Genomic DNA, 26,354 nt, shown 5'->3' with positions numbered 1-26,354 from the left:
CACACAAACACACACACACACACACACACACACACACACACACACACACACACACACACACACACACACACACACACACACACACATTCGCTTGAGGCACTATGAGGTTCGAGAGGCCCTTGGGATAACCTCATTCCAGCTGGAGAAATTGACTCAGTTGTTCGGTGGTGGGGGAGCTACTGCTGTACCCTCCTCCTCCTCCACCACCTCGCTCCCATCTTTTCGCCTCCTCTCTCCTCTGTCAGCCCCCACCCACCCTCACCCATCTAGCCCCGGTGAGCGATCAGGCCCCAGAATAGACTGTCAGCTGTTCCATTAAGTCTGGCATATTTATATTCTGAGAACTGCCACTTACTCTAATAGGTTTTCTGAAGGTGGGTGACTACAGCTCTCTGTATAGGCCCAGAAGACACATTAAGGCCTTATGTTATTTAACCGTACTCTGCCCTTTCAGTATCGCACACTCATCACATAGAGGTAGACTCGCTTGAATAAGATGGTAACATTCAAATACCAGATGGACTACAGATGGCAAAAAGGGGGTCTGCATGTTTGTTTGCAACTAAAGTTGTGTTTTTTAATGACGTCTTTTGTCTATTCTGGCCTCTCTGTATAGGATCTCAATGGCGCAACAATAACAGGCCACGCATTAGTTTGAATGTTTGTCTGTAGAGCGACCACACTGATGAGTTTACTCTGTGCGATCATGGTTGTTATGATTCTCAGGGAGACGAAAGCATTTAATCAACACGCTATGACGCTGCTGAAAACTGTGTGGCTTTGTTTCCCTCCGACCACATTTCTCCGGTTGCTGACTTTTTATTTTTCCTAGATTGTTCTAGCCAGGCGGAAAATTTCCACCATATCCCGTGAAAAGGTCTGGCTGTCACTATCCTGATGGAATATCTCCCTGTGGCGCATTAAACCGGACTTTTATTGAGCTAATAATAGAATAGGTTACGCCTGTCAGCACCTCACTGCTCAGACGATGGGAAAAAAAAACGGTCAAAAGAAAAGCTGTGTGCTTATACAGGGCGCCCCTTTTGTGTATCGAGGATAGATGGTGGAAAGGGTCAGACGTTTGTTCTAACATTTCCTTTTTCACTGGTAAATGGATGGAAATTTCTGTGCGAATGGCTAATGTTTATAAAATTGACATTAAACCCCAGAAGGACCTGCTGCTTTTTTGCTGATCCTTTTCTGACATTTGTTGATAGTCACATGGCTTTACAAAACAGGATACTGAGGATGCATTTGTAACTGTTAGCAGAAGTATACACAGTTACTTAAATTACAGAACAATTTTTCTGTGTCTGGTCTTCATAATAACAAGTCCCTGAAGGCTCTCAGTGTGATCGTCCTGTCCCTGGCTTGCTTTTTTTTTCTTCCCAACAGTGTGTCTCCTTCATATGTCATGAGATCACTCATTCAAAAATGTTACCAATTACACACAATTTCCAAAATCACATGGATCAATAGATTGTTTACCAAAAAGGACATCTCAGCTGATGTACGAGGTGGCCCCTGAGAACAAAAGAGTGTAGTGAATATGATGTATTACTGGTGAACTTAACCCCTCACCTCTATTCATAATCGCTGTGGGACATTCTCACAATGCTAGTGTTGACAGTGGAGCCTCTGGGAGAATGGTGTGTTTGCATGTCGAGCCATTGACACCCTTAATGTGTTTTTAATAGCTCTTTCATAATGATGAAAAACAGCCTTGAGTGGCTCAGAACCGGGGGCTTTATGGCTCGGCAAGGCCGGGACGCTGCCGCTGGTTGCCCGCTGGTTTATGTGGTGGTAGAGACGAGGCCGGTCAGGGTCTTGTAGTTTTATGACAGATGAATGTCGGACGGCTCTTCCAGCTCTCTGCTTTTAACGCCGGTACATGACAAGCGCTAAAAATGTCTGTTTGATTATGTGTGTTTATTGTGGGCAGTCAGGCTAGCGTGTGTGTTTTTGCTGTTGCAGGAATACCTGGATGTCCTGGGCCGTCCCATGGTGCTGGCTGGGCCCAAAGCCAAGCAGGTGCAGTGGACGAATGTCTACCAGGATGCACTGGTGAGCGAGACTTTACAAACATCCTATATCATTGACCCTTAAAATAACAGAGAATGTTACATATATTTCATCTGTCACTAAAGTTTCTGATCTTTAAATGTTTACATGTTCTTCTATTTATAATCTGTAAATCACTAGTGCTTTTTGTTAATTTGCAAAAAATTATTGTACTCTTAAATTAGTTCCAACATGAGTTTCTCACATATTTTGGTAAGGATAGTGTATTTTATTATGTATATATTATAAAATTATTTTATCACAATTTATTTTTCTGAAAGACAAGATCCCACAGGTGGTTTTGCATTAAAACCCTGTGGCTGTGCCCCTTTAATTTAAGGGTTGAGCTGTTGACCTTAGACATTTGTGTCCCTATTTCAAGTCCAACTTGGGCCTATTTTTGTGTTCATGAGTTTTGATTTAGATTGTACATAACATTAATATATTCTAAAGACATTCAAAATTGTTTCTAATTTCTAATATGTTTTATTAGGGTTTGGGCCTTGTCATCACTGGGACGATGCCTGTCTTCAACCTCACTATTGATACTGAAAGCTCTCAGGTAGAAGCAACACTGCAACACAAGATATGGAGCTTAAAATAAACATACGCGCACCTACACAACGTGCAATAAAACTTCTACTCCAGCTAATTATTATGATGTAAAAAAAAAACGTGTTTTTAAAGTCATTCAGATGGGTGGAGCTGGGTAAGTTATTCAAACACTGTCAAGAGTTGGAGGATTTCAGGTTTTATTTAGTCTTTTTCCTGTTGTTGACCATCATCAATCATTTTTAATGGTGTCCACCCAACTGCCACTCTTCGAGGCAACACCTCCCCCCTGAGGTGACAACAGACATCACAACAGCTCATCTCTAGTATCTTCTAGCATCCAGAGAGTACAGAGGCAACCGGCTTTCAGTATCCATGACCAAAATATTTGCTCTGAGCTTATCGCAGGCTTAAAGCAGTGATGCTGCAGAAAACCGACTTATTTCAAGATAGACTGTGAAAATATGGACTAATCATATTGCACATAAAGTTAAAGTCAGACATGGCATAGGGATGTTCTGAGCACGCTCATGGCACAGCTTCCAGCTCTGTTTGACTCTCTGATGTTGGCCGAGGTCCTGGATAAAATGCAAATTATTATTTCTTCTGTCTTCATCATACAGAACCAGCTCATCCTTGGAGTCATGGGAGTCGACATCGCAATCAACGAAATCAAAAAGAAGACCCCTACATACAGAGTGAGCATGTTGTTCACTCAATATCACTCTCACATTAATGATCATTGAGTAATTTTTTATTTTTTATTAATTCTGCACAGCTTGGAGCTAACGGCTACACTTATGCCATTGACCCTAATGGTTACGTACTGCTGCATCCCAACCTGCGACCCAAGGTAGGCCCAACACTTCCCTGCATCTAATAAGTTTCTGCATCTGATTCTGATGCTAAATCTGGACATTATTACTGCTAAATTGATTCTACCCCTCCTCCTCCATCTTGCTCTGCTTTCTCTGTTCAGATCATTAACTTCAGGGAGCCCGTCACTCTGGATTTCCTGGATGCAGAACTGGAGGACAACAACAAGGAGGAGGTAAAAACAAGTTCCCAGGAACATCAAGACGAGCAACTCTTGTGTTTCATACAACATATGTTACATTTAAACATAAACCTTTTTATTTGTCACTTGTTTTCCATTTCTTTGTATCAGTCTGCCTTCTCACACCACAGCCTCTCTCTCGCTTGTATTTCAGATCCGTCGACAGATGATTGATGGCAAATCAGGGCAAAGGAAAATCAAAACGCTCATTAAGTCAGTTGATGAGGCAAGTCATCGATATATGAGACTCAATCACGATCCAAAGTAGCACCTTCCTAAGTGGTGTTGTAGTGAATTTGAATCACTCAGTATGTTTGGTAGCTGTTGTTTCCCTCCAATTATGGGAGGAGATATGTGTTGTGGTTTGACGGTGTTACTTATCGTCGTCTCTCTGTGGTGGCCGACAGCGGTACATTGACGAGGCCATGCGGACTTACACATGGACGCCTGTTGACGGCACAGATTACAGGTAGGTTTGAAATCAGACATGCATCACCTGACTCTCAGACCAAAAGATTGCAGAGCTACAACCTGCGAGTGAAGTCCAACTTTGACACTTTTGATCGTCCATTTAAAATTCTCATATTGACTGTTATCCACTAGCAGTGTTTGTGAACTGTAGCTGCCAACAATTGCAGTAGACTAAACCTACCACTGAAAGCAACGTCCTCATTTAACTTCTGCATTTGCATTAAACAATTCATCTGAATAACCCAAATTGAAGAGCCATTTAAAAAAAAAAAAAAAAAAAATCCGCAATCATAATCTAAGCACGAATTAATTGCATAGTTTAGTCATCTTAAAACTTGGTTGAATGTTTGTGGTTGCATGATATTAATATTTCCTCCAGGGAACACTATGCAAATTACAATTTATGATATTCAATAGTCCTACAAATCCCTGATTTTTTTTCTTCTTTTTATTACATTTGCTGGCAGTGTGCCTGGTCCTGGCAGAGTCCATAGGAGATTTACTCTGCACAGTTTTATTCATATTCAACTCAAAGGGAAATTGCAGAATATTTAAGAATCCTGATGTGTTTCAGTTGTGACCTGCAACAGTCAAACTCTTAACACTTACCAGACATTCAAAGCTCTACACACTAATGTATCATATATTATAGAGCTCAAGGCACAATCAGTCATGTTCGATGTTTCTTTAAATTTAAATTAGCTGTGTATTGTTATTCTGAGCTACAGATGTCACCGTCCAAATTTCTATTTGTTCCGATTAATGCTTTTAATGAGTTATATTTTCGCTTTGTATGGCACCAAAGATTAATACATGTATTTCCATTTTTGGCTTTTTTATTTCTGGCTTTGGTGGAACATATGAAATATTACATAAAGTAATGCACATAGTGTTTAGAAATTACAATGTCATATTTATGATGCATTGCAAAGCTAAACTGACATTTCTCCCTTAACTTTGAAGATGCTGCTCAAATCAATATGTTTACATTAACATTGGCTCCAATAGATAGGTCCAATGGTCTAATAACAAGTGTTGGTTATAGTGACAAACATGACCAACTGTGCAGGACCTCCTACGTTCTGCAGAGCTGTTTGGTCTTTTTTAGCACGTCTTCTGTTTCGGTTCACGCTCACTGCTCTTACAGGTGTTGCTAATCGCAGAAATACTTTGATAAACTGACTGTTCAGTTCTGCCCAGCACCAAACGGCAGACAACAAAAGTAAGCAAGTTGCTGGTAAACATAGTGGATCTTTATCAATTAAGTGATTCTCCAAAAAAGTCTGCAAATGCAGATTTTACATTGGTTCTATGTATGTGTACCTCATATACGTGTGTGTGTGTGTGTGTGTGTGTGTGTGTGTGTGTGTGTGTGTGTGTGTGTGTGTGTGTGTGAGTGAGTGAGTGAGTGAGTGAGTGAGTTTATCTGAGAGTTGATAAGTTACTGATTTTCTGCCTCGTTACTTCAGTCTAGGGTTGGTTCTGCCCACATACAGTGAGAACCACATCAAGGCCAATCTCAGTGACCAGATCCTTCAGGTGCAGTGTAAGTACTCTCGGGAAAAGCCTGCGTCCTTCACTCTGTCTCTCCTCCTCTTTCTCTCTTTCTGCTCTTTTCTCCTCTCTCTTTCTCTCTCTCAAATATGACCTTACGCTCTTCTTCAGTCCTTTGGGGTCTCCAACATCATCATAAGTGGAGTCCAAGCGGAGTGGCCTACCCACCCCCCTCCCTCCGCCCCCCCCGCCCCCCTTCTCTATGCTCTCTGATAGCCAGGATCATTCCTGAGTCCCCCGACTCCTCCTCTGCCCTCGTTCCCTCCTGTCTTCATGCTGTGCTGTAAAATGGTGATGTTTTTTCTTCACATTGGCTGAAGAAAAAAATAACTGAACTGACAGAAAGGTGAAAGCTGTGGTTTTACTGTTACTCAGGTGAAAATAATGGTGACCTCTGTGCTATTATTTTTTTTGCCAAATGCTCTCGCCTCTTCTCCACCAAGTAATGATTCTGAAGCGTCTGTGTTCAAAGTATTTGATGTTCTGAAAACTTGTGAAAACACGCATGCTTTTCACTCCTTATGATGAGTTTGTTGATTTGAGGAATTTTCCTTGTGTGATTGTTTTTTTTTTTTCGTTTGACTGTCAGATGTTTCTCAGCTTTGGAATCATTCAATAGATAAACTCCCACATGGCCCGGGATACTGGCTTGTCAATTGTGGGAGTTTGGGTTTTTGTGGGTCTGAATGGGGACACTTGTTGTCTCTGTCATTCTTTCTTTGTCCAGACCCTGTTACTCCCCTCTTTTCCTGCTGCATTTGATTTACTTTTTCATTTTTGTTCGCCATGGTTTTCTCTCACAGTTACTGGTTTTGTCTTTACCGTTTTTCTTCTGTTGGTTTTCTGTTTCCTCGTTTGCTCTTGCAAATAAGATGTTTGCTCTTCATTTCTTTTTTTCTCTCTTGTCTTGTTTGACTTTAATTGGTTTCTTTCTTTCAAGAAAACAATATTTTTATTCAAACAGTAATTGAATAAAATATTGTCTGTGATCCCCCCTTCCCACCCAATCCCCTGTTTCTTTTCTTGCTCACTCCTTCTCTGATGGATCCACACAGTGCCATACACCAAGGGCAAGTATACTCCATATTGGTCCACGTTCCCTACCTCTACTTCCTACTCCCTACCGCTTCCTCCTCCTTCCCACACCTCTCATCCAAAACCTCCCCCTGCTTCCCCTCCTCCTACCCTCACCTGTCCCAGCCTGCTTGCCTCTCTTCCTGCCCATCTCGCCTTCAGGATTTCCTCCCTTTTCCCTCTTTTTTCTCTCCTCCTCCTTTTATCCCTCCTCCTCTCCCTCTTCACCCTCTCGCTGCAGATCAGATCCCACATCGCTCACAACGGCTCCTCCAGTCCTCAACCTCACCCTCCTTCCCACATGTCCACTACTCCAGAAACCAAAAATAATATATACATATATACCTACTGCACCCAAGGAAGACAGATATTTGTGTTTTCTGTTAAAACCTGTCTTTTGCCTCCCCACCTCAATCCTTTTTCTTCTGTAGATATCTCCAAACGAGTTGTGTCTGGCTCGTTTCTCTGCCTCTCTGTATCTTTCTTTCACTTTCTTAACATTTTCTTTCACCATATCTCTATATCTCTTTCCCTCATCATCCTTCTCCATTTCTCTTTCACTCTCTTGTCTCTCTCTTTTCTTTTTCTTACAGTGTCATTAGTTCATAAATGTCTTAACTAATTCTCACATTAGGGTTCAGGTAATGATGGATATTTAATCAAGTTGGGTTTTTTAAGTTCTTTTTTTATTGCAGTAGCTTTTTTGAGCCTATTGAGCTCTACATACAGTAAAAAATGTGTAATTCTTTGCTGTAATCTTTTCGTACTCTAGGAAGGTAAACAGACTAATCTAAACACGGTAAAAAAAAATTTTTTTTAGGGATATACCTTAACTATAATAGTATATCATCATATTATTGTTACTTGTATTTATATACAGTTGAGCAAATAGGCATCCCCTGTGGGCATAATATGTTAGTGTAGCTGTAAAATTATTTGTCGCCATATAAAATACTTTTAAGACTTGTTTTTCTTTGCTAGCTTGTCTATAGCTGGAAGCATTGCAGCTCACAGACTGACCCTACAGGGTTGAGCTGTGTCCTGCCCACCCAGGTCCTCCCATGTTGTCAGGTGTCAAGGTGCCGCTCGGCACGGCGCCTGACTCCTATGTCGTCCCTTTGTACTCCCTGTCTCCATCAGCTTGTCTCCCTCCCTCTTCACCCCTCAGACTGCCAGGGGCATGGCCCAACACTTCCTCAGTAAACCTGACCCCGGATGTGCATGGCATTGTGGGCGGAAAACTACCTGGGCACTCTATTTTAGCGGTCTAAATGATTCCTCTTCTGTACACAGTTACAGGTCATGACTTAATGAGAAAATGACACGTTGGATTCATCGCCGACTCATCTGTTGAGGCTATAATGATGGTTGACATTTTGTGTTCTGTTTTGTCAATGATAGATGAACTGAAGTTGCCCTTCGACATGCCCTTCACAATGCAATGCATTTCCTCCGATTATGTGTCTCTCTGAGTCCTCTACCCTGCCAGTCTGAGGGGTGACCACTTCCATCAGGACCTTCACCCACCTCCCCTGCAATAGTTGGCCATGTTGATGCCTGCCTGAACTGAAAGCACTCATTGTGGGTAATCTGTCTGAGAACTTGCTTCCTGACCATTCACGTCTGTGAAGTCAGTTCTCAGACATCTAAAATATGTCAGATTGAAACCAGAAATAATCCGAACATGTTTGTTGACAAAAAAAAAAGAAAAGAATGTAAAACCAAAGGTGTGAGTGCTTGTGAGACTAAAGCAGTCGTCCGTTAAGAGTCAGGTTCCATTTTAGGCACCATATTGGCTAACGCTACTGTTCCCATGATACCTCAGTGTTGCTATGGTAAACTCCCTTCTGCGTCCCTGCACCTCTGAAGAACAGCTGCTGTTTACCCACCACTCCCCACTGCTCTGCCCACTGCTCTTCCCAGATAATCGTCCCCTTTCTGTTGCAGATTTTGAATCACTGCTGCCAAACAGTTTTGAGTCTGAAGGACATGTATTCATTGCTCCCAGGTACCCCTGTGTGAATGCTTGCTGTCGTTGATGATCATCAGTTTTTTTGGTCTTGTCTTCACATCGTTTGATGCACAACTACAAAACACATTGTTTTGCTTATTTTGTTACCGCTCCACATCCCAAATTTTATTTCTGTCATCTGCCTTCTCGAATTGTGTTTTTTGTGATGTTGAGTTGCACGGTTTGTAAGTTGGTTTCATTCGGTCTTTGATTTTTCGTTGTGAGTGTTGTGTTTACTTGTAGTAAATATAGCAATAAGGTACCAAATATACATCAAACTGTCTTTGCATGCTGCTACTGTGGTGCTGCATTTTTGTATTACACGTATATATTATTGGTTTAGGTGTACAATGTTTCGCAACAAACAAACTGCTGTGGTCTCCGACTACAATCTGATTTCTCAACCCCTGATGAAATCCCTGTTTCTTTGACACTGTGCTCTGCTCTGCTCAGTCCAGCCCACCTTTTGTTTTGACCGACAGCTGTATTAGAAATGTAAAGCTTTAAGAAATGCATGCTGCACACAATAGCACCCAGTAATATGTGTCCTGCAACCCCGTCCTGTTTTGTGTGTCCCTCTGTAAGGGACAAGTGAGGCAGAGTATAAGCAGCGAGTATTTAGCTTCAGTCTCTGAGTTCAAATGTCTCGTCTGTCACTCAGGGAGTACTGCAATGATCTGGAACTGTCCAACAACAACACAGAGTTCCTGCTCAACTTCATTGCTCTCATGGAGAAGGTGACACCAGACTCCAAACAATGTGAGTTTCATTTCTCAATTCATTCAAGATAGACAGGTCTGCTGATATTCTATCAATAAATCAACAATTAATTGATCCTCCTAAGAAGTGTCGTTTGTTTTTTTTGTATCCAGAGTCTGATATATTTCCTCTGTGCCATGGAAATTATATCAGTCTTAGCACTATTATAACAAATCATTAAGCAGCACCTTTATCTTCACAGTTTAGTTTTTGTGAATCCCACCTGCCCCATCCTGTTGCCAAAAAATACTGTAATACCAAAATTGTGTATTAATCCACGGCTGAAAATAGTCCTCAACAAATCCAACATTAACTACTTTTTGAGAGATTTTAAGTGAAAATTACTGCAGCACGTATAACGATGTATATTAGAGATATTATTTAAAAGATTGATGTCTCTGGCAGAAACAAATTCAAAAAATTCAAAACAAATTAACCCGTTGCTTTTTGTCTTTTCTGATTTGTGAACTACAAGAAAAATATAGAATCATATCATGTCATCCTTTTAACATAATGTAAAAGTATATACAAAAACATGACTATTTATTGTTATTATCTATTATTGCCGATGCAATATCAAGCGTGATGGAGGTGTAGAATAATATTAGAATCTGTGCATATCAGCATATATAGACTACCTTGCTTGAAGGTAAAAAAAAATAAAAAAAATAAAAATAATAATTATATATATATATATATATTTGATATTCACTTTTATCATGTATGATATTTCTTTGGTTTGATTTTGACTAATAGTGGACTGAATTGACTTTTGGAAACCTCTTTGATGGAGCTATTTTGCGGTTGGTTGCATGCAGATTAAACTGCAATTCTGTCATCCTGTTAGGTGACAATTTGCTCCTTCACAACCTGATTCTGGATACTGGCATCATCAGACAGCTGGTCGAGAAAGTGTGGAAGAATAAAGATTTGAATACGTGAGTATGACCAACCAGTAGTGAGCGAGGTTTATGTTCAGATTTGGACTCAGGATAAGATTTAGATTTGAAGCCTATTTCTGTCTCTCCTTCATCCTGACATTTAGATATGGCTTTCTGGCCGTGTTTGCTGCAACTGATGGCGGCATAACAAGAGTCTTTCCAAACAAGTGAGTGCTCTCTTTATCAAGGCGGTGTGCCTGGACTGCAGCTGCTTTGTAGTTCTATTATGTTCCTCACTCTGTTTCCTTTAAAGTGGTGCGTTGTCAGATACGTATAGCGGGACGTTTGTACAGAAATTTACAGCTGCTCTTAAATCTTAGGGCTGCAGAGACCTGGGAGGAAGACCCTGAACCGTTTAATGCCAGCTATTACCGCCGCAGCCTCGACAACAAGGGCTACATCTTCCGAGCGCCTTATCGAACAGGTGAATGATGCTCTTAGTCTTGAGTTATATCACTCACACAGAGCTTCGTAATGGTGTGGCTCTTTCTTTCTAACCCCCATTCTGGCTTGTTTTGTTTATTTGTTTCCCTCTTGCAGCCAGGGACGAGCTGCTGAACCCAGAAAACGACACCATTGGTGTTCTGGTCAGCACCGCTTTGGAGATTACAGTAGGAGGGAAGACCATCAAACCCGCAGGTAGGCGGGATGTCAGACAATATGTCTCGGAGCAAGTCAAAGATAATTACACGTCTGTGTTTTTCTCTGTGTGAACATGTCCTTTTTGAACATGTGTGCTTTTATGTACATCTGCCCATTTATTTAGCTAATTTTCAATATTTCTGAATAAATCATCTCTCTTTGTGTCAGTTGTTGGAGTGAAACTAGACCTTGAAGCCTGGACGGATAAGTTCAAGATCCTCGCCAGCAACCATACAGACAACCGCCAAGGCTCAAATACGGTAAAATATAGATAATATACAACACTATATGGTATACAGTATATTTAAAATGCATAAATCTCCATTTATTTTTTTGTGGTGGTTCCTATGGTGAGAAGCAGTGATCGTAGCTGTGTTTTTGGACCTCATTTCTCAATTTGTACTTGTTTTTGAAGTTTCATCATGTGGAGTCATTGATTTTTTTTCTTAGTTTGTTTGGCCATTGTGGCCATGTACTCTTGTAAAAAAAAAAAATCAACACACCACTTCTATTTCTCGCACACAGCTTCACACACAAGTAAATGTCAAAGTGAGCCTGTTGCACCACTTCTGATTTTTCCAAGTAATTTAATCACTGACATTTAGCTTTTAATACCTCAAATGCAAGTGGACCATTGGCTGAGTCACCATTGTGTTACCTCATTTACCTTTGAGATTATTACTTTACGTTTGTCTGCTTATGTCTGTTCCTCATTTGCTAAGTAGTTGTTTTTTTTTTCTATGACAGTGTGGACCAAACAGAGGCTGTGAAATGGACTGCGAAGCCAACAGTGAGGTAAGTATTTCCTGCAGGACCTTCCGTATCCAAGCGCTGTTCATCTTTCCACTGTACATCCAGGAAACGGTCCATTTCTGTGTCTGCGTGCAGGATCTCCTGTGTTATTTAATAGATGATGGTGGATTCCTAATCATGTCCAATCAGAAGGACGACTGGAACAAGGTGACGTTGATGAATGAATCATTCACGCTGATCATGGTTTCTCTCTCATCTTTACACTGAGCTTGACCAGTGTTTCTTATTTCCGCAGGTGGGCATGTTCTTCAGCGATGTTGACCCCTACTTGATGCACGCTCTCTACAACAATTCCTTCTACAACCGCAAGCGGTCATTTGATTACCAGTCAGTGTGTGAACGGTTGCCGAACAGTGAAGCTGGCGCTGCACCCAGAAGAGTGTTTGTGGTGAGTTCACTTATAACACTGGATAGAACGACAGGGAGAAAATGTGCTGTATCAGTGGATGAACATACAGAGAGACTAATGGATGTTTGATTGAAATATGTATCCTACATTTATTTTAATTCCTCTGTATCTTTAGCCCACAATTGCAGATTTCGTAAACGTGGCTTGGTGGACATCAGCTGCTGCATGGTGAGATTTGTAATTTTACGGTAACATCCAGTCTACACATTCTGTATCTGAAGAAATACATGTTATATTATTGATCATGTTAGATGGTATGTACACTGCCACATTTATTTAATTAATTAATTCCTTTTCGCACCTCTTGTCTCCAGGTCCTTGTTCCAACAGTTTATATATGGACTTGCTTATCACAGTTGGTTTGTCACAGGTGGGTGAAAGAAGGATATTAAATTACTGAATATCATTTCAGTGTTTCATGTTTTGTTGTCAGTTACACTTTTTATCATCAAATTCTGCAGTCATCAGACAAAAGCCTTGATATCCTGAAACTGCATTTTGGTCATATTTATTTGTGGCTTTGAGTCATAGATGCATTTCAGTAGCAGTGTACACATTTTTTTTTTTTTTTTTTACAAACTAAGTGAAGAAATGATGAAGAGGAGGGTTTTACAGAATTTATAGGCCAAGTGTAGATGCACATCTTTGTGCATCATTTCCAAAATCTGATCTTATAAATCATTTGAATTGACATTTGCATGTCTGTGTGCTCTGGTGCAGATGAGGTAGATGCAGAGGGATACGACTCTAAAGAGAGGAGTTGTGTAATGATCCAGACCCAGTACTACTTAAGTAATCTCAGCAGCTCCTACAACATCCTGCAAGACTGTGGCAACTGCTCCAGGTTTGTACACATGACAAAATACACCAACACACATACATAATCACATATTTATGTGCTCACACGTTAACACTGTGGAGAATCGTGCTGTGACAGAGACACAGTCAGCAAGACAGATTCATCTTTCTGTTGGAGTTAATAAACTCTGCTGATGATGAGCCCGTATCAGCTTTAATGAAATGGCCATATCATTGGCTAAATGAGCCTTATAAGACTGTCTCATGAATCTCGCTGATCCATTAGCAAATGAGTCTGATGTAAGCAAGCAGAGGGGGATGTTGACAGAGCTGTCTCTCTCTCTCTCTCTCTCTCTCTCTCTCTCTCTCTCTCTCTTTCTCTCTGCAGGCTGATTCATGCCAAGAGGATAAACAACACCAACTTGCTGTTTGTGGTAGCAGAAAAGATGCCATGTAACACCTGCGAGATAGAGAAGCTCTCCCAGGAGGAGGAGGAGTGTATCCTTTTTCACATTGTATACCGGCATTGTATATGAGGCAGATGATGAGGGAAAAAAAAGGGGGGGGGGCAGAGCAGAGCAGAAATTAACAGGATTTAAATTTTCCTTAATTGAGTCCATTTTCAGTCAAGGAGGAGAATCCGTGTGAAGAATTGACTGTGGCGCGCTATCGAAAAGGACCGGCCACCTGCTTCGACAATAACATCGCCGTAAGATTTTCAGACATCACAACCTCAGTATCCACTCAGATAGAAACAGCATTGACTCACTTTGCAAATTAATTCTATACATCTAGAACTAATAAGGAGAGTCAAACTGATACTGCATTTTAAGGCCAATTTCAATGTTTGAAAACTAAATACCAGCTGAAAGTTGTTTATCGGCATAAACTCCAAACATAAATGTGGAGCTCTCTGGTGGGGGGGATACCGTATATTTTCTTATGCATAATACATGATCTTATTAGGTTTGTTGGTTTATTATACAGTATAATACAATGTCAGTATAATCTTTTTATTCTACAAACAAGTATTGACTGTTTATTCCTCTGTGCCGTAAACTTCCACTGTTGTCCAAAAACACATAAATGAGCCACAGTGTCGGACTTGCTTCATTTGTCTAAAGATAACCTGCATGTGAGGCGTTTAGCGGACATGTGTTAATTGTAGCTGCAGAAAACAACCTGGTCTTCACCAGCCCAAGCATTTCAATAGAAAAGAACAATACAGCGTGAACTGACCTCCATGTAACAACAACAACACAGTCCTCTCTTGTCAAGTGTTTACAGTGGGAGTGAGAGGGTTGTCTGTGTGAAGCCATGCTGTGGATCCAAGTCAAACCCACCATTAGAAACTCGTCTGATCCATTCCCGCCCATTACGTCCAATTCAACTCACAGACGTTTTTGACAAGCAACCAAAGAAGTCTGATTCACAATCAAAACTCTTTGTGACACAATGAAGAGGCTGGTTTCATTAGGAAAATTGTCAAGTCTGTGACCAAAACCAACAAAGCTGTAAGGGAAAATGTATTTGAGATCCAAATACTTTAATTCTCGGTTCATATAGTTTTACTTACAGATTTGATCTTTGATTGCCGTGTGAGAAATTTGCTTTAAAAACAAAAAACTACGTTCATAGATATGCACTTTACTCAAATAGTTCGCTTGATAAATTTCTCAGCACCCTCTGGTGGAGAAAAACCTGCAGCAGTCAGTAAACCTGTGAAACATACAGTAACTATTGCTAAATATACAGTTCGGTATACAGCATAATTAAGTTAAGATGGTTTCTATTAAATGAATATTGATCAGTCGGGCTCCACTGGTTTTAGGTTATTATCCATGTAATTAGATAGGCTCAGATAAAAGTCACAGGCTTGTAGGGATATTGAATATTGAATTTAAATATTTAATCTAACTGACTGATAAAAGTGTATGCCACAAGGACCGATTTAGAAAACTGTTTTTCCAACTGCATATTTCCTCTTGCAGGAGAACACGTCGGACTGTGGGCGAGGTCACTCCTTCCGTCCTTCCCTCTTCACTTTATTGCCCATTCAGCTGATTCTGCTTTATCCTGTTGTCAGTCCCCACCTTCAGTCTCTACTACATTAATTCCATTTTCCTGCACTTATTCTCCTTAAAACCCTCCTGAGCTTCTGTCCCAACCTAACCCCCACCCCCCCACCCCACCTCCCTGCCCCTATGCCCTCCCCTTGGTATAGTCATAGGTAATAATGGGACTTCCCATCGCAGCAAGTTGGAAGCCCTGAGTGCCGCGTTACCCAGCTCGCTTCAGTTTGTGTCGCTTAGTGACAACTGCCGGACATTTGTGTCCTCAGCCAGTTAACCTTCATCAGCAGGAAGAGTGGGGTGGTGCCGAACCACCTGGATCATCAGAGGCAACGTCAGAAAAGAGAAAGCAAAATACCCCCTGTGACCGCCCCACGACCTCCACCATCCAGACAAAGGAGGGGGGGGGAAGGACAGGCCGATCTCCTCGTCACGGACCTCCCACCACATATAGACTGGAGAATCGAGGCTGTCTGTCCGCCTTTACCTGTCTGTCAGACATACGGCGGGACTTCTCCTCCGTCTCCTCTCCTCCATCTCAGAGTCTCACCACTCTGTCATTTGCCTCTCGTAAGAGGCTGCGGATCATTCAGCCAGTTATAACCACCATAGAAGATAATAGCAGAAAAAAAAAAAAGAACTGTCAAGTATAGAACATTTTGAGTATTAACTGCTGAAGTGATGAGTATTCCAAGCATACAGTATATTTAGGTTTTAATTTAAAAAGGAAGTTGTTAAGTGTTAACTTAAAAAGACATGAGTTAATTTGTGCGCTATATTTACTTGCCAAAATGAGATATACTTTCATGTGGTCTTATTTTTATAGCCAAAACACGAGGAGGAAATGGATTTAGATGTAGGAGAAACCGTGAGAAGAGGAGACACTCAGCAACTGAGTGCCGACTCATTTAGTGCAGCTTCTAATTTCAGATTAATGCTTTTAAAAGACGTCCATTGAGGATTATTGTAATTACATGATGGTAATCACATTTATTGAAGTATTTTTCCTCGTATTTACTATTTACGGCTAGTGACAGCTGTAATATATGAATCAGTGTTCGGTTGCTGCAGGAACATTGTTGATGTCGTGTAGTATTCTCCTTTATGATCAATCGACCATTCTGACCTCGGGTTTAGACTGCTGTTTAAAAAAAAAAAAAAAAATCCCTCTGATGAGAAAACTCACCTCTGCCAATCCTCATGAGGCTTCTCCATCAACCTCTACTAACGCTCCTAAACACGATTTGTATCTGTGCTTTACTTGTTCAACATAGCGCGCACACTCAGATCTCTGCCTCATAGTAGTTCCAGGTGGGTTTTTCTTTCTTTCTGTTTTTTTTTTTTAGGGAGGGGGGGTGGGTTCCTTTTTTGGGGCTTGTATTACCTTTGACTGATGCTGTTCAAACTTCGAAACCATTCGCTGCTGGGGGATATAGGGGCTTATCAACATTTCCAACAAAAGTGCAGAAGAGGCCACTAAATATGGTGATCACGTACAGTAGTTGTGTGGTTGTAATCCATCACAGTTCGTCATTTGATCATTACGATGTGTGAAAAGTCATTCAGACTCCCATGTTTAGGAGCCGCTCTGTTTCATAGTGCCTTGATGCACTTTGTTTTGGAACGCGTCGGCTGTGTAAGAGTAGAGCTACTGTATAGTACCTTCATAAAGCAGCCGTCTTCGAGGCTTTGGATACTGCAGGAGACTGAATCTGTTGGCTATAGAAATAGCTTTACTCAGAGCCGTCACACTGACCGGCTCAGCTTAATGTATTTTCCTTCTTGGCTGGTGTTGCTGTTCTCCTCCAGAGCCACCTGACTGTCATCATATGGAGTTACTATACCGTTCCTTTACAAAGCCATGTATAGAGCTACCATACACTCTCAGTATACAGCGACTCAACTGGCCGTAGAGCGTTTTTAGGGCCACCTGACTGCTATAGTTCTGCCTGAATCGTATGTGGTTGTGTGTGAATGTGTGTGCGTTCGTTTGCGTTAAAAACCCTCAAAGGGAGTATCTTTTAAATGAGTTGTGGAGTGTGAGGGATGATGGTTGTGCTAGCACAGCCGTTTCTCCCTGTTTCTGCGTTGCAACAGGAAAAATCCAGTGTTGTGGAGAGAAATGGGATTTTACTGAAACAAAAATATCAATCTTTAACTATCAGTCTGCTTAAATATAATATATGGGAGCAGAGGTGTCCGAAAGAATGTGTAGTTCATCAGTGTTTTCTGTTTAAATGCAACATAGTTATCAAAGCCTCTCTAAATGCCTTAGTGTTTCACAATACAGAGCTCTGATACCCCCCCCATACCCTCTTTCTCACACACGCATAAATAGATCCCAAAATATTCACCCCCCCCCCCCCCCTGAGTTCTCTTGGTGTTATGCAGTATAGTGAGCTCGAATTTTGTATTTTTACGTCTTGGAATGATTAGTTATTGATTGATGCCTGTTTGATTAAATGCTTGAAAGCGGGTGGGAGTTTCTAAAATTCAAAAGCCTCCGACCTTGATGTTTGCACCCACCCAAAACTCACTGCATTGCTCAGGTGGGATGATTTACACAATAATTTGAAGCTTAACTACACACTCTGTACAGTTGTTGGTACTATTTGATGTGACAAATCGTGCTGGCACAGTAACTGCAGCTCAGCTCCGAACCAATTGCACAAAACTAAAAGTTATAGACTAAAAGAAATTGAAATTCAAGATGAGAATTTCCAATTTTGGCTCTTTTCAGTGTTGGAGGTGACCCTCGTCATCTGATGCTGGGTGCAGTTTTACTTTTCTGGCATTTGTTTGTCTCTGTCCTGTGCCATTAATTCTGTCTGTATTTCCCTATTTCCACTGTCTTTAAATCAACGCTACACGTGCCTGTGGAAATGTACCCCCTGCAACTTCCTCTCTTTTCCTGGTTTTGTGCTCATACAGTCTCACACGTGAACCAAGTATGTAGGCCTACACTCCGTGCACCTGCACTGAGACGTTATGCACAACGCACACACACACGTACACCTGTAAGCAGACATGTAACGACACCTGTTCGTGCCCAGCTGGGAGATGTCAAACACCGGGCAGGAGTAAGTCGAGGAAATCACTTCCCGGGTGGTTTTATTTGGTCGGGATGTCAGAGGCAAGCTCAGGGAGTGGGTCTCCACAGAGCAGCACGGGCCTGTTGAACTGAAGGTCATGGAGGAATCATGTGGTGACGTCCGTGTGTGCATCCCAAAGGAAGGGACACACACATCTGATTTCTGTGGTATGACAAATTTTACTTTTGCCAAAAAAAATAAATAAATAAAAAATAGAAAAATTGGACCAGCTTGGGCATGAGAGGGAGGGGCCAGCTTTATGACATCACCTTAAAATAAGTGAAGGAGGGTTTTCACAAAGCGCCCTCCCGACCCTCGCTGCATCTGTGTTGGTGCGTCTCTGTGGAAAAGACAAGTGTGTATGTGATTCTGTAGTCTGGTGCTATGTGACCATGTTTGACAAGTGTGTGGAAAAAAAATAACAGCAACATTTAGAGAAAAAAAGAAAAAAAAAGTAAAATCAGTCGGATTTTAAGTGAAGTAAAAAATATATATATATAGGAATACAGCACTGTTGATAAGTTTGAGATCTGACGTGAAAATGTTTTTTTTTTTTCTTGTTTTGATTTCTCGGTGTGCGAGTGTGAATGTTTGTGTGCGTGGAAGATTTAGCTCCTTCTTTTCTGGGCACTGGTCCATGTCGCTCCATTCTTTTGTACAGATGAAGCTTAAAAAAAAAAAAAAAGAAGAAGAGGGCAAAATTTGTAAAATATTGTGTCTGTGACTCCTTGTAAAATATTTTCAAATTGTTTATTACAGAGAATCAGTTATTAAATAATGTTCATATTTTTCACTTCATTTCATCGTGTGGTGTTTTGGTTTTTCAGACGGTTATTCATTAATGTGTAATAGTGAAAATACAAAATCTATCAAATGTAGCTCTACAGTTATAATGCAAATGTGTTTAAATTGTACTTAAATTCAATAATTTGGGAAAACATTCGCTTTCTTGCTGAGAGTATATGATTAATACAACTCTCATGTTCGTATTTAAACATGAAGCTACTGCCAGCATGCTAACTTAGCTTAGCACAAAGACTGAAAAGTAGTTTGCTTGGCTCTGTTCAAACTCTCTTGTCGTGTTCAGAAATACACTATCTTCATATCTTTGTTTAATGATTACAGGTTTGGATGTGAGAGGATTAAAATGGTGTGCATCAGCAATGTATCATATCCATTCAAATTTGGGTTTAATTACGTGATGGAAATCGTGGCTCTGCTCTGCTCTTCTGGAGAGCGCCTCAGAAGACAGCTTGATGTCTGACGTAGAAAGATTTATTGGCAGATTCAATGGAGGAGAGACAGAATAACAAGTGTTGTTCGGCATTAATGTTGTCACTTAGACATTTCCAGATAAGAAGAGGCGCCAGTCTCATCCTTGAAACTTTGTTAATATGGTGGCTGTCTCTGTCTAAGGCTGGTACACGAACAGTATTTTCCCCTTCATTGTTGGCTCCTATTTTTTCCACCTGGTTGCTTATAGCAACCCACAAAAAAAAAAAAACATTATTTCACAGATTACACTGAACGATGGTCGGTGTAAGGCTTCCATGTTTGTTTTGTTCCCAGCCACCTCTGTGTTAGTAAGTGCAGAGTCAGCTGTAACAGGAAGATTCCCAACATAAATGCAACTTGGACGTTGACTTGAACGCTGTACACAAACTGGAAGCTTGCAGTAACATTAGGACTTGAACGCACGGCTCACTGTTTATCACATTATATATCGTCTATTTGTACAAAACTAAACTTTAAAAATGTGCAGAACTACTTTTTGGCATGGACCAGTCGACAGGCAACCAGCGAAAACTCAAAACTGTCCGTTTTTGTGTGGATTAAACAAACAAGATCCAACCTGTTCGTCAGTGAGCTGGTGGGTGGATGCGTATGCCTGCAAGGCTGGCTGTGTTAGCCGGCTGCTGGCTGTAGCTTCATATTCAGCTTCATGTAACTCTTGGCAACAAAGTGAATATTCGTCAAAATGTTTAAGCTCAAACTTTTAAAGGAAACACTCATCTGCTGTCATCATTAGAACAGACTTAGTTTGAAGACATTATTAAAAGGTCAAAATCAGGTTATGTGGAAAGACGTCATAGCCTGAATTCCTCATGAATGAATAATGTGTTTATTTATGGCTCCTCTGAGTCATTTATCTGTGACTGTGTTTTTGAGAATCTCTCCACCAACACACAGCGACGAGCTTCACAGCGTGTTGAGGAAGTCGATCAGAGCTGTGTGCCAAGTGTCCGGGTCGTCCAGGTAACAGGGGTGACCCGCTCCCCTCATCACCACCACGCTGTGATTGGCCAGATTGCTCAGGTTACGGAGGGACACCTCTCCGAGCTGAGCGTCCTGATCACCGTAAACGATCAGCGATGGGACCTAAACACAAAAACAAACGGGTGGTGAATCACCTCCACAGTCCTTTCCTTCTCTGTTTAAAATGTGCTTCTCCGAGTTTGTTTTGAAAATTCAATCCCGTATATAAAAGGATTTTGAAGATGTCCTCCATTTAACCTCAACTTAGAAAAAAATCTAGCTGGTTCTGTGAAGCATTGAGAGACTAGCATTTTATTTTTATTAGGTGTGACTGGCTTATGTGTCTGGATGTTAATAAGAATAAAAGTACAGTAAATAAGAGTAAGTAAGAAGCTACTGTAGTCAGGCAGACCGGGATATTAGCTTTTATCAGCTTTGGAAAAGATATTCAGATCCTTTACTTACACAACAGTACCCCTATATTAAATGAACTCGAATATAAAGTGAACATTCATGCATTAAAATAAACTACTGATGTAGTACTGGTTTCCTGTTAAGTCAGGAAATGGCAAGAGAATTTTCAGAGGCTGAGAAATCCTGACTTTTACACTTAATCAGAAAAATGCTCATCCATCCAGACCTTTCAGATGTCAGAGGAGTGAAGCCTGTGTCCGACCAGTTCTTTAATTTTCCAACATTTTACACCCACTTGGCGCTGTGATCGGACGGCTGTGTGGAGGTGACAAAGAAGCCTGTCAACCCCTTTTTTTCATTCTTAACTGAACTTTTTTTCCATCACTTTTTGTGAGAAAGGCTAAGTGCAACACCATGAACACCTTCTAGGAGAGAGGATCTGCATTGTTACTGCGGTGTGCGCCCCCCCCCCCCCCTCCCGCTCCCCTGTGACAGCAGAGTAAAATCTATAAACACTTACAACTAATTGTACAAGTTTTCTTCAAGCATAACCCAATCCTTGGTCCCTTGACTGAATTACTTTGAATGAAAACTTCGCGGTTGCTTTGAATTATATCGTGTGAGAGGTATAAATGGTTGCACAACAATCAATCAATAAATGAAGCCATGTATCGTTGTATTTAAAACAGGTCAAGCCAAAGACGGGTTAAATCTGAAACCAACAAAATGTCATGTAGGAATTGTATCTTGATTGACACTGTTTGAATTGTGAGTCTTTCAAATAATGAAAGGTTTTGCTGCGTTCAAATGGGATTCATGAACTCGTGGTTACAACATGGAAAGTCATGTGTACAGTATGCTTGGTGTTCAAGTGGTTAAGTCGTAAAAAAAAACTTTGCTCGGCAACTGCAACATAAACTGCGTCTATAAGCCACCGAGGCAAACAGTTTAGCAAGCTAACAGGAGGGTAACGGAGGAAATGCAAAGACACAAAAGGAAAACATGAAACCTTTGGGAAGATCAAGGCTATTATCAAAGTTCTGAAGACAAACTCTACATGACTAAAATTACAATATATTAGCTTAACATCCAACAAAAAATAAACTTTCATGTCCTCTGCCATTTCCTCCAATAACATTTACTCTGACATGTTCATTTGTTTTTGGAGGGGAACTTATTTTCAGTTAAAGCACAAGGTGCATAATCTGTCTTCTTCACGGTTTAAGCACCTTCACTTGGTTTGCCATCTAAGAAATGTAATTTTTTTTTTTTACATTTTGAGCTGGATGAAAGCCGGTGGCATCTGAAAGTAAAAAGTCACAGACTATTTTAAAGAAAAGAAGGAAAGTGTTGGAAAATGGGACGACATTCACGGTGGCTCCAGTTATCCTTTTAAAGCAGAAATGAAGAGAGCACATACTGTAAAAAAAAAAAAAAAAAAAAAAAAAAAAAATGGTTTACAGGAAAGAAAGCTACAAAGGAATATTGAGTAGAGGCATATCCTCTCACCCAGACTGTACCTTTACACTTTGGTACTGCTCTGCTGTGAATTTGTCGGTGCAGATGGGAGCTACAGGGATGTAGGCTCGTATCAGAGCCTGGTGCTGGAAGAGGAAGGGGAGGGAATACATCCCACTGAGGGACGGGCTGATCACCACCACCGGGCCCAGGCTCAGCTGCTCACACACCTCCTTGAGGAAACCCGCAGGGGCCAGTTCCCCCACAGCTGCCGGGGCCTTGGCTGACTTAGACCGACCGAGTTCTATGAACAGATGGACAGAGAGGGAGAAGAACAATAGCAAAGTATTGTTTTGAAGCATGGCCGGATTCATCTTTTAATCATTTAAACCAGTGCAGCTATACTGGTATTTCATCTGACTCCAGGTATGATTGATGGAAATCTTTACATTTGTTGGACACCAGAAACTTTAAGACTGGAGGTCTTCAAACTCAGAGACGTGAGGCAACAAAACTGATTATTTGGAAAACAAGTGGAGCCATGATGAGGGCTCAGGAAGGTAATTTAGCGTTCTCTCAAACCTGCCTTGTTTGGTACAGGCCTTCAGAGTTTTCAGTTTGGTGTAAACCAAACTATCAGATGTGAAAGGTGCCTCGGACAACGAGTTGGACCAGAGTTGTCTGACCACAAGAGGTGGTCTCAGTCCAGATCAAACTGGTTCAGTATGCTTGCAGTGTGCACACACTTCTCGGATGGTTCAGATTTAGGAGCCAATTCCAGGAAGATGAAGCAGGTTAATGTCATCAATTAAGCAACAGAGGAAGAAACACATGAGAAGAGAAAGTATTTAATTGTAATTTGGTCCGGCAAAGAAATCAAAAGTCAGCTTTAATAATGCATAAAAATGTTGAAACTTATTTTGTATGTGGAAAATAATTGCCATAATAATAGTTTCTTGGCAATAAAATTAAGTTATTAATTAATTTTCCTCCATTCAAATAGAAAAGGCTACTGGCTGAATTGACAACATCAGACCTTCTTCATGTCAACTGTTTGTCATTAAATCAAACACTGCTTTAATCAAGAAAATGCACCATGTGAGCACAACATAAACTATAGCAATGATAAAGGTGTTAGAATTATATTTTGACACAGGGCCACTTTAAAAGATAGGCCCACATGATTATGTAGTATAATCATAAGTATAATAGTATAATAATTTCACTTTCATATTTGCAAGTAATCAAATCAACAAAGGACACTTTATGACCCCTGAATGTCTGGGTCCCGGCCTGTTGCCTGTTTTTGCCTTGTTTGTCATCCAGACTTGTGTCAAGTAGTAAAGAAGGCTGAGTTTGTTCCCACCAGACGCACCTGGCAGATCGATGGCAACGGCACAGCAGCCAGCTTTGGCCAGAGTCTCCAGAGTGCCGATGTTGAGCCAGTTTTCTGATGAAAAGCGAATGCCGTGAAGAAGTAAAACTGACATCTTTGCATCTCCTGTGGCAGGTTCACTTTGTCTGTAGAACAACGAAGCCTCGCAGCTCTCCACCTGCAAACTCCCCTCTGTCATCTTCACGGCTGACATCCTGAACAGAAACAAATAGGAAGCAGTAATTTTACTTTGAAAATCCCGCTGAACCTTAATAGTGCAGAACTTTCACATAAAAACGAACATTCGTTACATTCAAGCCAAACAAGTACCAGTAAATCAAGTGCTGATTGAACCTACCACTGCCCGGTAAATCTCAGTGTTTTACAGGATGTAGCGTTTTTAAATCTGGTGTCTGGTGAGACATTCTCGTGCTGGCCGGATGAAAGAAAACTGAGTATGCTCTGTCTATAGGCAGAGTATGTGCACCAGAGACTTAAGCCAACCATGCTGCTCACTTCAAGTTTAGCCCTCCGCTAACATCAATGTAAATTAAATAATTCAGTCATGCGCTCTTCTAGAGTTTCCAGGTGTTATCAAACCAAATTCATAAAATTTTAATAGTGAGACGGATCATTTTTGTGAGGGTGGTGATGGCTTTTATTTTATGTATCCATAGTTATACAGCCACAACAGTGGCGATGGAGTAGGCTACGACGGAGCCTATGACATATGTACGTGTCAACAGTCTTTTTGTAGTTACTTTAACTGCCAGAAGAGGGTGACAAAAGTCCTGGTCTGCAGGTTTAACTTATAAATAAAGCCCCGGTTTTCCTTACTCAGGGAGAAATGCAAATTAGTCTTTCTAAATGATCAAAAGAGAGATTTTCCATGTGAATAAGGTTTTTAAATGTATCAATGGCGATGGACAGAGCTGGTTGTAACTGTGAGGTGAACATTAAAGCTTCCTCTGAGCGTCCAAAGAGGGCCAAGTCTCATTCAGAGTGAGACTCTTGAGGTAAAAAAAAAAATTAAAAAAAAATCTTGACCCCAGTAGATGTATTCGTGGACATAGTGTAAGTAAATGCATCAGTGTTCCATCATTTGCTTTACATTTATTACAGATAGGAGACACAGAAAGATCAAATCTGAACAAATGAAAACTGTGAATCACTAAATTAACCTGTGCCCCAGGTTATTGAACTCTGGACACTGGATAGTGCAGTCCTCCATATTTCATCAGAAAAAACAACATTCATTTCCTTAGCCAAGACTTTTTAATACAGTAAACGGAAATGGAATTATTAAGTGAGACATTCACAAAAAATGGTAACAAGCTTCTTTCTCTCTGGAGCAAGAGAAAGCAACTCGAAAAGTGTCTGTCACATTTGGACTTAAAAAGAGGATTTATTTTTTATTTTTTTTTGCCCCACAAAATAAGTTCCAGATAGTAAAGAGGCATAGAGTAAACTATACTGTACTTTAAACACATTTAACCAAAATAACTTAAACTATCATCTAAGGTCTTTTGCTCACTTTTTACTCTCCAAAACAAAAGTAGTTTCACTCAACTGCTGCTCATGTGAAGTGTTGAATTGTCAGTTTGCGTTTATGTAAATAAATTGCATTCATGACATTTAATTAAATCGAGCATTAGGATACTATGTTTTCTGCGCAAGTTTTCTAAAATTACTCTATAAATTTTTAAAAAATCACAACATTGAATGGAAATCTCCGTGTCACGATATGCATCTTATTGTCAGATTCTTGCCAGTACACAGCCTTTGTGTTTATTAAGTGTATAGAGACAAGTCTATTAACAGATGGACCTACTGAATGAAAATACAATAAAACAATGTTGTAACAATACAAATTTTAATAGTATATAATAATAATATATGAAGTAAAAGGAGAGTATTTCCCTCTAAAATGTGGAAACCAAGTGTAACGCAGCATACAATGTAAATATTCTTAGTAGGCTTAGTAAACTTCTACACGGTAAATATATTCTAACGCCTATTTAATTCACAGTTGTGTGGCACAGTCTCGACAAAAGTTAAAACATTAACTTGGATGAACTAGGCCTAGTCCACATGAATTACATAACGGCGGAGTTTTACACAACTTCGCTGTTATTTTAATCATATTGTGCGTAAATTCAAACACCCATCCAACCTTTAATTTGTTGTCCACTGACGTAAAGTCCCAGTTTACAGAAAAACAGTTTGTGGACAGCTGACAAACAGTCCGATCAAAGTCCAGATTAGATCGTTTTTATTTGAAATATCGAGCTCACTCTCGGTACTTCTGCTCTTCATCACAAACACGATGAGAAAATCACTCGCTTTCTCTTCTTACCACACCGCCTCTGATGATTCAGAAAATAAAGCAGGACGGTTCAGATTCGAAGCTTCAGTACTTTCACTTTATTTTCCGGAAAACAGGAAAGAAATGAAATGGAAATGGCCCTACTGACGTCTAGCGTTTGTTAGGAGAACTGCTTTTATAGTGGCAGAAATGAAAAACTAACTCAGACGCCTGCTTTTC

At 40.6% G+C, this 26,354-nt stretch overlaps 2 protein-coding genes across 8 annotated transcripts in view; one reads left to right on the top strand and one right to left on the bottom strand.

Annotated features, from left to right (window-relative positions):
- Nucleotides 1-16,560, top strand: part of cacna2d2a (calcium channel, voltage-dependent, alpha 2/delta subunit 2a) — a 139,399-nt gene extending 122,839 nt beyond the window's left edge. For 3 of the 5 annotated variants that reach the window (XM_069145263.1, XM_069145246.1, XM_069145271.1), the window contains 25 exons: nucleotides 1,975-2,064; nucleotides 2,555-2,623; nucleotides 3,237-3,311; nucleotides 3,392-3,466; nucleotides 3,593-3,664; nucleotides 3,825-3,896; nucleotides 4,078-4,139; nucleotides 5,611-5,687; nucleotides 6,751-6,765; nucleotides 8,717-8,777; nucleotides 9,442-9,539; nucleotides 10,387-10,477; nucleotides 10,585-10,647; nucleotides 10,801-10,904; nucleotides 11,021-11,119; nucleotides 11,291-11,382; nucleotides 11,870-11,917; nucleotides 12,011-12,082; nucleotides 12,171-12,323; nucleotides 12,460-12,512; nucleotides 12,659-12,714; nucleotides 13,065-13,188; nucleotides 13,531-13,640; nucleotides 13,769-13,851; nucleotides 15,134-16,560. In XM_069145263.1, coding sequence (XP_069001364.1) covers nucleotides 1,975-2,064; nucleotides 2,555-2,623; nucleotides 3,237-3,311; nucleotides 3,392-3,466; nucleotides 3,593-3,664; nucleotides 3,825-3,896; nucleotides 4,078-4,139; nucleotides 5,611-5,687; nucleotides 6,751-6,765; nucleotides 8,717-8,777; nucleotides 9,442-9,539; nucleotides 10,387-10,477; nucleotides 10,585-10,647; nucleotides 10,801-10,904; nucleotides 11,021-11,119; nucleotides 11,291-11,382; nucleotides 11,870-11,917; nucleotides 12,011-12,082; nucleotides 12,171-12,323; nucleotides 12,460-12,512; nucleotides 12,659-12,714; nucleotides 13,065-13,188; nucleotides 13,531-13,640; nucleotides 13,769-13,851; nucleotides 15,134-15,256 — 2,037 coding nt within the window. In that variant the 3' untranslated portion in view covers nucleotides 15,257-16,560. Of the gene's footprint in view, nucleotides 1-1,974; nucleotides 2,065-2,554; nucleotides 2,624-3,236; nucleotides 3,312-3,391; nucleotides 3,467-3,592; nucleotides 3,665-3,824; nucleotides 3,897-4,077; nucleotides 4,140-5,610; nucleotides 5,688-6,750; nucleotides 6,766-8,692; nucleotides 8,778-9,441; nucleotides 9,540-10,386; nucleotides 10,478-10,584; nucleotides 10,648-10,800; nucleotides 10,905-11,020; nucleotides 11,120-11,290; nucleotides 11,383-11,869; nucleotides 11,918-12,010; nucleotides 12,083-12,170; nucleotides 12,324-12,459; nucleotides 12,513-12,658; nucleotides 12,715-13,064; nucleotides 13,189-13,530; nucleotides 13,641-13,768; nucleotides 13,852-15,133 lie in introns of all 5 variants that reach the window. The other 2 variants (XM_069145254.1, XM_069145279.1) reach the window with 2 other exon arrangements.
- A 2,508-nt stretch (nucleotides 16,561-19,068) lies between these two features.
- On the bottom strand, nucleotides 19,069-26,227 carry abhd14b (abhydrolase domain containing 14B). 3 transcript variants are annotated; one of them, XM_069145287.1, is made up of 4 exons: nucleotides 25,983-26,227; nucleotides 23,810-24,024; nucleotides 22,497-22,738; nucleotides 19,069-20,685 (listed from the first exon to the last, which is right to left on the bottom strand). In XM_069145287.1, the coding sequence occupies exons 2-4, from the start codon at nucleotides 24,021-24,023 to the stop codon at nucleotides 20,506-20,508; spliced, it is 636 nt and encodes a 211-aa protein (XP_069001388.1). In that variant the 5' UTR covers nucleotide 24,024; nucleotides 25,983-26,227; the 3' UTR covers nucleotides 19,069-20,505. The 3 variants fall into 3 exon arrangements, with proteins under 3 accessions (XP_069001388.1, XP_069001398.1, XP_069001406.1); XM_069145297.1 differs by having other exon boundaries at nucleotides 26,104-26,227; XM_069145305.1 differs by having other exon boundaries at nucleotides 26,166-26,227.
- Between the last annotated feature and the right edge of the window lie 127 nt (nucleotides 26,228-26,354).

Source organism: Embiotoca jacksoni, unplaced genomic scaffold (assembly GCF_022577435.1).
Source record: "Embiotoca jacksoni isolate LCO1_2020_lvr unplaced genomic scaffold, fEmbJac1.0.p SCAF_1, whole genome shotgun sequence".
In the NCBI taxonomy this organism is placed as follows: Eukaryota; Metazoa; Chordata; class Actinopteri; family Embiotocidae; genus Embiotoca; species Embiotoca jacksoni.
The sequence above is the reverse complement of the archived record's forward strand: the minus strand, read 5'-3'. Positions and strand labels throughout refer to the sequence as shown.